This window comes from Pelobates fuscus, chromosome 11, assembly GCF_036172605.1.
Source record: "Pelobates fuscus isolate aPelFus1 chromosome 11, aPelFus1.pri, whole genome shotgun sequence".
Lineage (NCBI taxonomy): Eukaryota > Metazoa > Chordata > Amphibia > Anura > Pelobatidae > Pelobates > Pelobates fuscus.
In genome coordinates, this window is record NC_086327.1 from 43,227,457 (window position 1) to 43,242,565 (window position 15,109).

Consider the following 15,109-nt stretch of genomic DNA (forward strand, 5'->3'; position numbering starts at 1 on the left):
ATAACCTAAAATTCTGAAAGGTTATGACCCTCTGAGGACATGTTTGACTCTTCCTGGACTACACAACTTCAGGTGAATACGTTCAGTTTGGGAAAGCCCAGACATTGAACGTGTTAGAAGCAACTTAAAGATGTTTTTAGTAAAAAAACATTAAATCCATTTTCTTGTATACAGAAAAATAAATTCACAATAAAAAACAAGTATTTTAATATATATCGTTTGACTGATCAAACCAACATCTTAGATATCTATTAGAATTTCTATATGACACGTTTTCATGACAAGACAAAAAAGGAACTGAAAAATGAAACTAATAAGGAGTATACATTTACAAAATCTATTCATAGAACTAACTTATTATAATTAATATTTAGGGATTTATTTATTTTTTACAAAATTGTTTAACCACAAAATATCACCATTTTGCATTATTTGTATCTGTACCAACGCAGGCCCAAAGGTGTCCATTTACCTGATCTCTCATACAGTTTACTTATACATTTATACATTTCAATATACCTTTATAAATAGAGTGATGCGATTTGTTACAAGTAACATACAAGTAAATTATCTAGAATTTCAAATATCTACACACACATGCGCGCGCCTGGGACCGAAACGTCACCGGGCTCGTAATCACTAGAATTCTGATACATGAAGATTTGAAAAGTCCAGTAGCCTGAACTACTACTGAACTACTCTCTCCATTTCTTTGGATCTTAGAAATATTTAAATGTACTAAAACATTCCATTTTACATTTACATTTAACAAGGAATTAAACAAGTCACTTACCAGTAGTAAGAGGCACGCCACTTTGCATTGATCTGGTTTGATCATGAAAAAAGCCATTGTCACATTGAAAAACCAACGACTTTATACAAGATACAGTTGAATCACTGGTCCCCAGGAAAATTTCCAGTCTGACTGTGTAGGTTTATTTATTTTTTTGCTTTTTCTTTAAGTCCTTGTAACTATTCTGGTTTTGTCACTTTTGCATCGTCTCACAAGGAGCAGTTCAGGCTTGTTTAGCTGCCTATATTGTGATCGCAGGGCAATAGGGAAGTAAAAGGCACAGATCAGTAGTGACAGCAATCAAATAATCCTCCTCCCTGCGAGGCAGGACTTTAACCTTCTATTCTTTATTTAAATGGTCACCTCCCTTCACACAGTGAGGAAGTAAACTTTCTGTTGTAAATTGTGTTCACTAAGGCTTAACAGCAAACATGTAATATAATCCAAACAAAGTTTCCCTTAGTTCAAACATAAAGAAGGTATTATATGGAAACAGGGAAGGTTGAAACAGATACTTAGAGCTACTCTGCAGAGAACTGTGGACTAAAATCGAATGGTGTTAGGCACAAACTATAGGAAATGTATTCATTCGGGATTATTAACTGCATTCCTTATTTCTCTTCAAACAGTGTAGTTTTGAAAAGATCACTAAGATTATTTATAGATGCGTAAGTAGGGGACACATGTTTGTACTGTTTTCTTTAAGGTTTAGCAATTTAGGGTTTAGGAATTAGTTTAAGTTATAGGGGGCATTGTCAGACTAGAGCCTCAATTAAATTAGGGCTAACAGTGTTAATCTGCAGTTTATTGGTTCATTTAATAGTTCAGATTGACTAAATTACTGATCAATTATCAGTTAAAAATTTTAAAACATACTTTTACTTTACATTGAAAATATGAGGCGTAGAATTTAATTCCATTTATCAGGCACATATTTTCCAATAATTTTAACATAGCCCCCACCTGCCGCCTATAGGTGGGGACACTATCTCCCTCCTCCCTTATTTGATCAATAGCCCCACCTTGAGGCTTGTGGGCACAGTTTGCCCCTCCCTCACCCCCTTTACTATATATCATACCCTCTCACTGCTCATGGGTGGGGGTTGGGGGGGTGACACTAGGATGTCTCCCATGTTTTCATTTAACAGAGCCTTTACCTAATGGCCATTATTTCATTTTCAGCCTACACCTAATGCCCACTGCAACTTAAATTTCATCTGGTATTATATCCAGCTGAAATTGAATTTTAAAAAATCTGCCAGAAAAAAAACTTCATAAGTATTGACTTCCTGTGCCTCCTGTCCTGCGGAAAGAAGAGGAAGAGCAGCCTGGAAGAGACACCAGGTATGTTCTTCCCTGTGAGCCCTCCCCTTACTGCACCCTGACAAATCCCTTCTTCACTACACCCTCACAAATCCCCTCTCCCCCCCTCTCACTGCACCTTCACAAATCCCCTCTCACCCCTCTCCCCCTCTTCACTGCACCCTCACAAATCCCCTCTCCCAGTTTTCAATGTGTAACGGCACCCCCAGGCATAAAAGGGGTTAACAGCCGCTTAGAGGATATTCCCTTCCAGATTCACAGGCAGCTACTGCAGAACACCAATCTCCCGGACTGGAAACACACGAATGCTTCAAACTCCCAAACCGGAACCATACGAATGCTTCAAACTCCCGAATTGGAAACAGGGAACAGGAAAAACCATACGAACAGTTTACACTCCTGGCAATTGGTCTGAAGCAGCATACAGTAAATCCCCCCCAAGAACGAGACAAGACTCCGTGTTGAGGGTCAAGCAGTGGTATGATTTAATGAGGGCTACCTGCCCGGTATTAATGCAGGCCTCCCACATGGTGGACACTCCCCTAGGGGACCAGATGGAAGACTGTGACACAAATAGTAAAATGACCAATCACAGGCATACAGGGTTAAAACACTCCCACAGTACATTACAATCCCTCCCCTCTATCCTGGAGATAATTGGGAAGTAATCCAATTATCTCCAAAGACAGAGGCAAAACTCCATTAACCACACGGCAGTAAAAAGACATAAAAATATATAACTGTGCAGTCATTGCATAAAACAGATCCATTCAACCTATCCCCAGATAGCTTAGATCTGAGCGCACATTATTACCGAATGGCGCTCAGATCACATATATACAGACCAATCGCCATGGAGCCAAAGTCTATCACGTAGTCTTTCGGTATACGAATAGGCTCCATGGCATAGCTATCTGGGGTAACACTGTTCACACATTAAAATACCGAATGGAGCGGCGTTCGGCTAAACGACTGAAGGCAGGAGAAGGGAGGTCGGCGGCTCAGTGGTGTTCGTGCATTTAACTGTCCATTTTGAGTTCCACAGGTTTGGAGCTGAACACTGCTGGCAATTCGGGAGTTTAAGATGGCCACTGCCACGTGTTCGGCTATACGAACAGCTGCCACCCAGTGTTCATCCATTAAGCTGCGGTTAACCACAGCTTCTGGGAGGTAAATCACTGGCACACTCCTTACCCAGCTGGTCCGTTAATTCGTGAGTTGGTTTGGTAGATTCCATCTACCGAACACCCAGGCAGAAAGGCACAAATATGCCTTTCTGCAGGGGAAAATACAAGCTTTTAACATGGGGCCATAGTCCAGAGGCAGCAGGCGAGCAACCAGGCTTCTCCAGAACATAGTGGCGAGGTTGGTTCCGCCACACACTGCACCTTCACAAATCCCCTCTCACCCCTCTCATCCCTCTCACCCTCCTCACTACACCCTCACAAATCACCTGCCCCCCTCCTCACTGTACCCTCACAGATCCCCTCTCTGCCTCCTCACTGCACCCTCACAAATCCCATCTCCTCCTCCTCACTGTACCCTCACAGATCCTCTCCCCCCTCCTCACTGAACCCTAACAGATCCCCTCTCCCCCTCCTCACTACACCTTCACAGATCCCCTCTCCCCCTCCACACTGCACCCTCACAGATCCCCTCTCTCCCTGCACAGCCCTCCTCCCTGCACAGATCCCCTCCCTCACCTGCATAGATCCCCCTGCCTCCCTGACAGCCCCCTCCCTGCATAGATCCCCTCTCATTCTCTCTCCCCTGCACATATCCTCTCTCCCCTGCCTCCTCTGCACAGTTACCCTCTCCCCCTTTCTCCCCTATATAGATCCCCTCTCTCCTCCCTTCCTGCACAGTTCACCTCCCCCCTCCCTCCTTTGCACAGATACCGCCCCCCTTCCTGCACAGATCCCCCTCCCTCATCTGCACAGATCCCCTGCCTCTCTGACAGCCTCCCTCTGTCACCTGCACAGATCCCCCTGCCTCCCTGCACAGATCCCTCTCCCTCACCTGCACAGATCCACCTGCCTCCCTGACAGCCCCTCTCTCTGCACAGATCCTTTCTCCCCCTGAACAGATCCCTTCTCCTCCTCCCTCCCCTGCACAGATCCCCTCTCCCCCTCCCTCCCCGGCACAGATCCCCTCTCCCCTCCCTCTCTTAACCCCTTAGTGACCAGACCGTTTTTCAATTTTCTTACCGTTAAGGACAATGGCTGTTTTTACATTTCAACTGTATTTTTGTTTAGCAGTAATTTCCCTCTTACTCATTTACTGTACCCACATATATTATATACAGTTTTTCTTGCCATTAAATGGTCTTTCTAAAGATACCACTATTTGTATAATTTCATACAATTTACTAGAAAAAAATCATAAAATATGATGAAACTATTTTAAAAAACACACTTTTTCTCCCCCAAAATCTCTTACGCATCTACAACCACCAAAAAACTCCAGTGCTAAATAGTTTCTAAATTTTGTCCTGAGTTTAGAAATACCCAGTGTTAACATGTTCTTGGCTTTTATGGCAAGTTATAGGGCTATAAGTACAAGTAGGACATTGCTGTTTCAAAATATATATTTTTAAAATGTATCAATAGTGACATTGTAACACTGTTATCTGTCCTAAATCTCTGAATCACACCTCACATGTACATATTTTTTTTTAAAGTAGACAACCCACAGTATTCAATATGGGGTATGTCCAGTCTTTTTTAGTAGCCACTTAGTCACAAACACTGGCCAAACCTACCATAAAACACTATAAAACCTGTGCATGGGGGGTACTGTTATACTCAGGAGACTTCACTGAACACAAATATTAGTTTTTCAAAATGGTAAAACGTATCACAACAATGCCATCAGTGAAAGTGCCATTTGTGTGAAAAATGCAAGATACTTAGCTTTCACTGACAATATCATCGCTGTGATATGTTTTACTGTTTTGAAAACCTGATATTTATGTTCAGTGAAGTCTCCCGAGTAAAACAGTACCCATGTACAGGTTTTAGGGTGTCTTGGAAAGTTACAAGGTTAAATCCAGTGCTAGCAAATTAAATTCTCTGGACTTTCAACCTGGGTTGCCAGGCAGGCCCCTCAAATTGCAATCAATAAAAATACTTAATCATGTAAAAATATTACAGAAATATGCAGGTATGATTTAAATATATACATATTTATATATTTAATGTCTACGTGTATATTTATGAAATTATTTATGTAATTATGTATATGGGTGTATGTATATATATATATATATATATATATATATATATATATATATAGTTTGTATTATTTTTATTTATTTATACATACATTGAGATATATATATATATATATATATATATATAATTTCATTCTAAGTGTATTTTGATATAATCTATCCTGATATTACTATCAAAATGCAGTTACAATAAATTTACATATAGATTTTTTATTTTATTTTTACATTTATTTATTTTTAATTATTATTTATTTTTTATAATAAGACATATATAAAATATATATAGCTATTATATATATATATATATATATATATATATATTATATGTGTGTAATTTTACTCTAAGTGTATTTGTATATTAATATATGTATATATTAATAAAAATACATTTAGTATGATGTTCTATACGAGATATATAGATAGATATATTTATATATTTACATATTATATAGATATATAGATCTCCTCCCCATACAGATCCTCTCTCCTCCGGCCTCCCAGCACTTTGACAGTCCCCCTCCCTCCCCTGTACAGATCCCCTCTCCACCCCACCTCCCATGCACCATCCACCTGCCTCCCTCTACAGCCCCCCTCCACACACAACCTCCCTCCCTGCCAAAAAAATAGAAGAATTTTTTTTAAATGTGTATAAAAAATTAAATTCAATAAGCTGTGTTTCACTTCTAAGTGATTTTCTTTTACACCAATAAAAAGTTAAATATACTGAAGCGCTTTAGTAATTATTTAAAGGAACACTCTGCTCAAATGGGCAAACTCCACCCGCCATAAAATCACTGTTTAGTTGAAAAGCTCTAGCTATGCCACTGCACCCCCACGATCACCTCCAAAACCACCTCCACCAAACCACCAATTTTTAAAAATGAAAATTTTAGTTTGGCCAAAAAAGTTTTTAAAAATCAATTACCGAATAATAAAATTACAGATAAAAAAAAAATATCATAGACATGTTTCATTACAGAGGGAGGCGGGAAGGAGCACACAAGGTAGGGGGACGGGAAAGCTATCAATCATTACAAGTGTGCAGTCTGAAAGGGAAAGATGTGTATGTCTGTTGCCAGCGTGCAGATGATAATGCAGCTAGCCCCTGGCTCACAATTAAAAATAACTCTACATTTACAGCATTTCAAGCAGAAATACTGCACATACAGATTCCCACCACCATGACCACTTCAAATCACTGAAGTGGTCATGGGGTTTGTAATAACGCTTTAAAATATATATATATGGGGGGGCGTGGCCTGAACACCGAAGGGAGCAGATGCATGGCGGCTGAGCTCCCGTTGTATATCCCACAGAAATAAGCAGCAGTTTGATTAATAACCCAACACCGACAGACACCAACCCCAATAACACTACCCGAGATGGGAAGGAAAAAACTAAAAAACTGAAAACCCTGAACGGGGAAGGCTCCCGCAACATAGGAGACCTCCTGCAGCAGAGGCCTAAACCTAAAATGGCGGTGCCACTCGACTCTCCCTACACCTCCTCCTCCGAGGAAGGCATGGATGCCCCGGACAAAATCTCCCACACGGTGGGCCATATCACCACACCACCAACGGAGGACCTATCAGCCCCAGCTACAAAAGGAGATATACAAGCCCTCTTGAATAACATCCGGGCCTTCTTCAATGCAGATCTCGATATTATACAAGACATTGCTGCGCTCACAGCCCGAGTGGGGGCAACGGAAGAACACCTCTCCACAGTGACCCATCAACAAGAACACAGCAATGAGAAAATCCGAAATCTCCAGGCAGCTCACAGGGCACAGCAGATCAAACTAGACACCCTGGAAGACAACCGAAGACGCAAAAACCTCAAAATACGGAGGTATTGCTGAAACGGTTGATAACCATGAGATGCCGCACTTCCTAAGGCGCCTCTTCGCCTCCCTTATGCCGCAACGCTCAACGAAACATATACAACTGGATGGCTGTTTTCGCCTAGCAAAGTCAAGCAGGGCTCTGGCAGGAGCTACCCGCGACATCCTAGTAGGCTTCGTACTGAACCGAGATAGAGCGGCAGTCCAAGAGGCAGTAAGGAACTTTTATTTTTAATTCCCCCTCCCGTCAGTCTAGAAAGTTTAGGCCACCAACATTTAATTTGTTTTATATCTTTAATAAGCTTGTGTTACTACATCCAAACTCGGTCACTCTCTCTTATATCTGAGAGGCCATGTTCACGACTAAGTTCTTTCTATATCCGTGTACAGACATACATGCCTAGGCAACAAAAGCTGATTTTATAACCTCTGCTACTTATGTATAGATACTCCTGTCGCCTTCGTACTTTTGAAAATATTGCATCCTCCCAGATTTTCTGTACTCACTCTTGTCACTAATCCTTATATATATAAAAAATTCGCTGATCCTTGTTAAACACTTTGCTATAGACTTGATCTTACATGCAATGAATGTCTCCAAAGTGTACATTGTCTCACGCTATGTCTTCAACTTGCACATCAAAAATAAAGATATATATATATATATATATATATTTGTATTAGCTGTTAGTAAGTGAAAAGTCAGCCCTGGTGAGTGTGCCAGGCGTGGGATTTTCCCAATTTAAAAAAAAAAAAAGTGCCAGTGAACAGTAAAAGGGTTAAGAGGTAATTCAGATATTAATACGGTTATATAAAACTTCTCAGAAGAAGTATCAAGACAGGATAGAAAAGTTAAAAAGGATGAAGCCGATTGATTACTAGAAGGAAGAATACAAAATATTCCATAAATATAATTTGGGTGAGGCACTGTGTCTATTTATAGGGAAATTATGTGAACGTCATTACTCACACTGTACTTGGACAAAACAAATGTAGAATAACTATGTAATCAGTAGAATGAAAACAGCTAGAATATGCAGGTTACACAAAAGAGAAGCTGTATCAATAAAGGAGTAGCAGTTAAATATAGGGCAGAGATCTCAAATTCTGCTCCTCCACGATGTTGATAGACTATGAATCCCAGAATTTTGGAATGCAATAGATGACCAGAGAATCGTGAGGTGTAGTTCAAGGTTAAAGGGGAACTGTCAATGCTGTGGAAATTATACAATTGAATAGAAAATTTAAAATCATTAGAGATGTCCCGAATAATTCGCTGGCGAATAGTTCCCGGCGAACATAGCTTGTTCGCGTTCGCCACGGTGGGCGAACATATGTGATGTTCGGTCCGCCCCCTATTCGTCATCATTGAGTAAACTTTGACCCTGTACCTCACAGTCAGCAGACACAGTCCAGCCAATCAGCAGCAGACCCTCCCTCCCAGACCCTCCCACCTCCTAGACAGCATCCATTTTAGATTCATTCGGAAGCTGCATTCTTTTTTTTTTTTTTATTCTTTATTTTTGAAGTGCATTGAACATACACGTAGTGACAATGACATATGGTGCAATGCAAAACGTTGGAATACAGACTTAGAGTTATGAAACAAAATGTCAAGAGGAACTGCACATTTTTAAAATATAAAACAATCATGCTAGGTTAACTTGTCTTGATATAAGTGAAAAGCATGGCATAGGGAAATCGTCAGACATGTTGGGAGTGTTCGTAAGTTTGAATACACATGCTTGAACTGAAGAGGGATAACGGGATTAACACCACCAGTTATAGATCAACATGTGTGAATCAGAATATCAAAACTAGAAATAAGTAGACTAAATAACCTCTTAGTGAGTGCTGTTAAATGCTAGACAACTGACTACACCTCATAACTAGGGCATTTTAGATTCTCAGCAGCAGAGATGTTTTAGCCAATTCCTCTGACATGCTTCAGAGAGTGGTCGTCTCTACTCGCATCCATGTGCCACTTAGTAGTGCTTCCACCGCCTGCCGGGTGCACCAGAGGATCGCTCAGACCACGAGCGATCCTCTGCTCCCCGAGCCCAGTCCACTGTGGAAGAAGATGCCTGGTCGCCCCCCAGCCCTCCAGCTTCAGTATAAGTAACCTGTGAGGTTCTGGGATCGGTCCTGTTCAGTCGTGGGCGGCTGGTTGGCGTGCCATCCCCCCTGGCTCTCTGTTCCGAAGGAGAGCACAATGCTGGGCACCTCTGGAGATCTCTTCCATCCTAGGTGAGGTGAGTAGCAAAGCCCCCTGCCGTGATTCAATCCGATTCCAGAAGGCTGCACAGAGAGCATCAAAGGCTGCATGGAACTTAGCTTCCCAGTGTGGGCTTGATTGCTCTGTCGGAGTGGCGGCCATCTTAGCTGTGACACGATGGCTCGTTTTGTCAGGGTGAGTAGTGGCCATTTAGCCTTGTGGGTTACTTTAGCCTTTCCCTGGTGGGGACCGGGATAACCCCCACCGGTCCAGAGGGGGGGGGGGGGAACGGGGCTGTAGATATGAGGTGCAGACACAATGAGAGCTCCAGGCCAGGAGATTGGCCGCTTCTCCCTGCCACAGAACCCCCAGAGCAGATAGGCTGCAGGACAGTGCGTAGTCATAGGCTGCTACAAACTTGATCGGGTAAGCTCCCTGGTGTTCAGGAACAGGTAAGTGTTCAGTGAGCAACCTCCAAAGGTATTATTCCCTTTGTGGGTCTCACTTTGCAGGCTGTATGCAGGGAGCTCACTTCATGCACGTCCGTCCGCCATGTTGGCCAGGCCCCCCCCCCCCGGAAGCTGCATTCTTAGTGAGAGGAGGGACACTGTAGCTGCTGGTGATTTAATAGGGAAACTGATAGCTAGGCTAGTGTATTCAGTGTCCACTACAGTCCTGAAGGACTCATCTGATCTCTGCTGTAAGGACAGCACCCTAAAAAGCCCTTTTTAGGGCTAGAACATCAGTCTGCTTTTTTTTTTTCCCTGTGTAATCTAATTGCAGTTGCCTGCCTGCCAGCGTGTGTGTCAGGCTCACAGTGTATACTGTGCCCACTTGCCCAGTGCCACCACTCATATCTGGTGTCACAATAGCTTGCATTTAAAAAAAAAACAACTTTTTTCACTGTGAAATAATAGCAGTCAGTTTCCTTCACACGTGTGCATTTCAGGGCCTGCCAGGGCACAGTGTCACACCAGTGCAACTCAAATCTGGTGTAACAGTAGTGTACATTTAAAAACAACAACACTTTTTTGACTGTAATAGATTGAATAGCAGTTAGTTGTCTGCAAGCGTGTGTGTCAGGCCTACAGTGTCTACTCTGCCAACTTCTGCCAGTGCACAGTGCTACTCATATCTGTGGTCACAGTAGCTTGCACGCATAGTACCACTAATCGAAAAAAAAATGACAGGCAGAGGCAGGCCACCCCGCAGGGGCCGTCGTGGTCGTGGTGCTGTTATTCCCTGTGGCCCTAGAATAATGCCCAGTGTTCAGAGGCCACGTACCCTGAACTCGAAAAGTTCTGAGGATATAGTTGACTGGCTAACACAGGACACCCAATCTTCTACAGCTTCCGCTCAGAACCTTGACGCACCATCCTCCTCCAGCTTAGCTTCGGGCACCTCTCAAGTTACCACTCGCCCGCCTGCCGCCACCAACAACACTAGCACCACAGCCGCTTCACTTTATCTGTCAGAAGAGTTATTTACACATCAGTTGGAAGAAATGAGTGATGCGCAACCATTATTGCCAGAGGATGTAGATAACAGGGATATGTCTCAGTCAGGCAGCATTACACACATGGACGTACGATGTGATGATGTTGTACCCGCTGCTGCTTCCTTTGCTGAGTTGTCAGATAGAAGTGAAGCGGTTGATGATGACGATGCGTCCGTGGATGTCATGTGGGTGCCCGCTAGAACAGAAGAAGAACAGGGGGAAAGTTCAGATGGGGAGACAGAGAGGAGGAGGAGACGAGTTGGAAGCAGGGGGAGGTCATCGCAAGGAGCTAGTGGCACAGTCAGACAGCATGCATCGGCACCCGGGGTCAGCCAGACAGCACGCCAATCAACACATGCTGTTGCCACCACCAGAATGCCGTCATTGCAGAGCTCAGCAGTGTGGCATTTTTTTTGTGTGTCTGCCTCTGACAACAGCGATGCCATTTGCAACCTGTGCCAAAAGAAACTGAGTCGTAAGAAGTCCAACACCCACCTAGGTACAACTGCTTTGCGAAGGCACATGATCGCACATCACAAACACCTATGGGATCAACACATGAGTACAAGCAGCACACAAACTCAAAGCCGCCATCCTCCTCCTGGTCCAGCATCTTCAGCCACGTCAACCACTGCTGTCCTCCCTGCCCCCTCTCAACCATCTGCCACTCCATCTCTCGCCTTGAGCAGTTCCTGCTCATCTGCCCACAGTCAAGTGTCTGTCAAGAACATGTTTGAGCGTAAGAAGCCAATGTCACAAAGTCACCCCCTTGCCCGGCATCTGACAGCTGGCTTGTCTGAACTCTTAGCCCACCAGCTTTTACCATACAAGCTGGTGGAGTCTAGGCGTTCCAAAAATGTGTAGCTATTGGGACACCGCAGTGGAAGGTACCCGGACGAAATTTATTTGCACAAAAGGCAATCCCCAACCTGTACTCGATTGTGCAAAAGGAAGTAATGGCATGTCTGGCACACAGTGTTGGGGCAAGGGTCCATCTGACCACTGATACGTGGTCTGCAAAGCATGGTCAGGGCAGGTATATCACCTACACTGCACATTGAGTAAACCTGCTGACGGCTGCCAAACATGGAATGCGTGGCTCTGCAGAGGAGTTGGTGACACCGCCACGACTTGCAGGCAGGCCTGCTGCCACCTCCTCTATTCCTCCTACTCCATCCTCTTCCATAACCTCCTCGGCTGAGTCCTCTTCTGCTGCTGCGTCTTGCTCCACATCAACGGCTCCTCCCAGCTCCCCAGGTACTATTCCACATCCCGGATACGGCAGTGTCACGCCGTCTTGGGGTTGACTTGCCTGAAAGCAGAGAGTCAGCACTCCTGTCCGCCCTGAACGCACAGGTGGATCAGTGGCTGACTCCGCCCCAACTGGAGATCGGCAAAGTGGTTTGTGACAACGGAACAAATTTGTTGGCGGCATTGAATTTGGGCAAGTTGACACATGTGCCATGCATGGCACATGTATGTAATCTGATCGTACAACGCTTTGTGCATAAGTACCCAGGCTTACAGGACGTCCTGAAGAAGGCCAGGAAGGTGTGTGGCCATTTCAGGCATTCCTACATGGCCATGGCGCACTTTTCAGATATCCAGCGGAGAAACAACATGCCAGTGAGGCGCTTGATTTGCGACAGCCCGACACGTTGGAATTCAACACTCCTAATGTTCGACCGCCTGCTCCAACAAGAAAAAGCCGTTAACGACTATTTGTATGACCGGGGTGCTAGGACAGCCTCTGGGGAGCTGGGAATTTTTTTGCCACGTTACTGGACGCTCATGCGCAATGCCTGTAGGCTCATGCGTCCTTTTGAGGAGGTGACAAACCCTGCGAAGAGTGCTGGATCAGGCCGTAGATGAGCGTGAAGAGGAAAAGGAAGAGTTGTGGTCACCATCACCACCAGAAACAGCCTTATCAGCATCGCTTGCTGGACCTGCGGCAACGCTGGAAGAGGATTGTAAGGAAGAGGACTCAGAGGAGGAATGTGGCTTTGAGGAGTAGGAGGAAGACCAACCACAACAGGCATCCCAGGGTGGTCGTTGTCACCTATCTGGTACCCGTGGTGTTGTACGTGGCTGGGGGGAAGAACATACCTTCAGTGAGATCACTGAGGACGAGGAACGGGACATGAGTAGCTCGGCATCCAACCTTGTGCAAATGGGGTCTTTCATGCTGTCGTGCCTGTTGAGGGACCCTCGTATAAAAAGGCTGAAGGAGAACGATCTGTACTTGGTGTCCACGCTACTAGACCCCCGGTATAAACAGAAAGTGCCTGAAATGTTGCAGAATTACCGCAAGTCGGAAAGGATGCAGCAGTTCCAAAATAAATTACAAAGTATGCTTTACACAGCGTATAAGGGTGATGTCACAGCACAACGGGAATCTAACAGGGGAAGAGGTGAAAGTAATCCTCCACCTCCCACGACCACGCCGGCAAGGACAGGACGCTTTACAGAAGTGTTGTTGATGGAGGACATGCGGAGCTTTTTAAGTCCTACGCATCGCCACAGCCCTTCGGAGTCCACCCTCAGAGAACGACTCGACCGACAGGTAGCAGACTACCTCGCCTTAAATGCAGATATCGACACTCTGAGGAGCGATGAACCCCTTGACTACTGGCCGTGCAGGCTTGACCTGTGGCCTGAGCTATCCCAATTTGCAATAGAACTTCTGGCATGCCCCGCTTCAAGTGTCCTGTCAGAAAGGACCTTCAGTGCAGCAGGAGGTATTGTCACTGAGAAGAGAAGTCGCCTAGGTCAAAAAAGTCTAGATTACCTCACCTTTATTAAGATGAATGAGGGATGGATCCCGAAGAGACTGACAGTGGGCGATACATTCGACTAAAAAAGGCCTGATGAGGGGGACGTAACAGGGATTAAACTGATAAGAATAGTACTACTTAACACACCACTCCTATCTGGTGGCACATTAGATTGCACGCGCAGTGCCCCAAATTTGAAGTAGGAGGACCGACCAAGCATCTTTTTCCATCTCCCGGTTTTCTAAAATCGATGCCATATACACGTCCCCTGATAGGGGACGTAACAGGGATTAAACTGATAGGAATAGTACTACTTAACACACCTTATAAGAACGCAGAGAGAGGCAACGCAGAGAGAGGAGTCTGAAGAAGAGGAGTCAGAGGAGGAAGGTGGCTTTGGAAGACCAAACACAGCAGGCGTCCCAGGGGGCTTGTTGACACCTTTCGTGGACCCTTGGTGTTGTACGTGGCTGGGTGGAGGAAGAGACCTTCAATGACATCAGTGAGGACAAGGAACGGGACATGGCTAGCTTGGTATCCAACCTTGTGCAAATGGGGAGTTTGCGGTTGTGCAAATGGACTGTTTGTGGTTGTTTGCGGTGCGTTAAACGGGGAGTTTGGTCTGTCACTGTGAAGCGGGCGTAACCCTTACACTACCTGATCGATACAACATCATACCTGATGTTTTAAAGCACCTTATTCCAAACAATTTAGGAATGTTAGGTGATTTATGCCCTTTATGGATTAAAACCAGACTGCATCAACTATGTAATTTTCCATGGGAGTTTTGCCATGGATCCCCCTCCGGCATGCCACAGTCCAGGTGTTAGTCCCATTGAAACAACTTTTCCATCACTATTGTGGCCAGAAAGAGTCCCTGTGGGTTTTAAAATTCGCCTGCCTATTGAAGTCTATGGCGGTTCGCCCGGTTCGCCCGTTCGCGAACATTTGCCGAAATTCGCGTTCGCTGTTCGCGAATGGAAAATTTTATGTTCGCGACATCTCTAAAAATCATCTATTACTTGTGTCAACTATTATTTCATAATATGCTGTGTACAATTAAGTAAGGGTGTGTGTTTGCAAAGAGCAGTAGGGAAGAATGTATTTTACTTCGATATGGACTCAGGACAGCAGGCGCAGGGGTCAAGTCCTGGAGAAAAAAGTGTGGGAACTCATTTAAGATCACCCTCACCCCCCCACCCCCGCAAAATATATATATATATATATGTTGAGGGAGGGGGTGACAGTGACTGAGGGAGTGGGTGACTGGTGACAGTGACTGAGGGAAGGAGTGACAGTGACTGAGGGAAGGGGTGACTGGTGACAGTGACTGAGGGAGGGGGTGACAGAGTGGCTGAGGGAGGGGTGACTGGTAACAGTGACTGAGGGAGGGGGTGACAGTGACTGAGGGAGGGGGTGACTGGCAACAGT

The 15,109-nt window shown here is 44.7% G+C and overlaps 1 protein-coding gene across 1 annotated transcript in view; it reads right to left on the reverse strand.

Moving 5' to 3' along the window:
• PTPRH (protein tyrosine phosphatase receptor type H) overlaps window positions 1-1,063 on the reverse strand; it is a 165,371-nt gene extending 164,308 nt beyond the window's left edge. Inside the window, exon 1 of the mRNA XM_063435559.1 lies at window positions 794-1,063. Coding sequence (XP_063291629.1) covers window positions 794-850 — 57 coding nt within the window. The 5' untranslated portion in view covers window positions 851-1,063. The remainder of the gene's footprint in view (window positions 1-793) is intronic.
• Window positions 1,064-15,109: the final 14,046 nt, after the last annotated feature.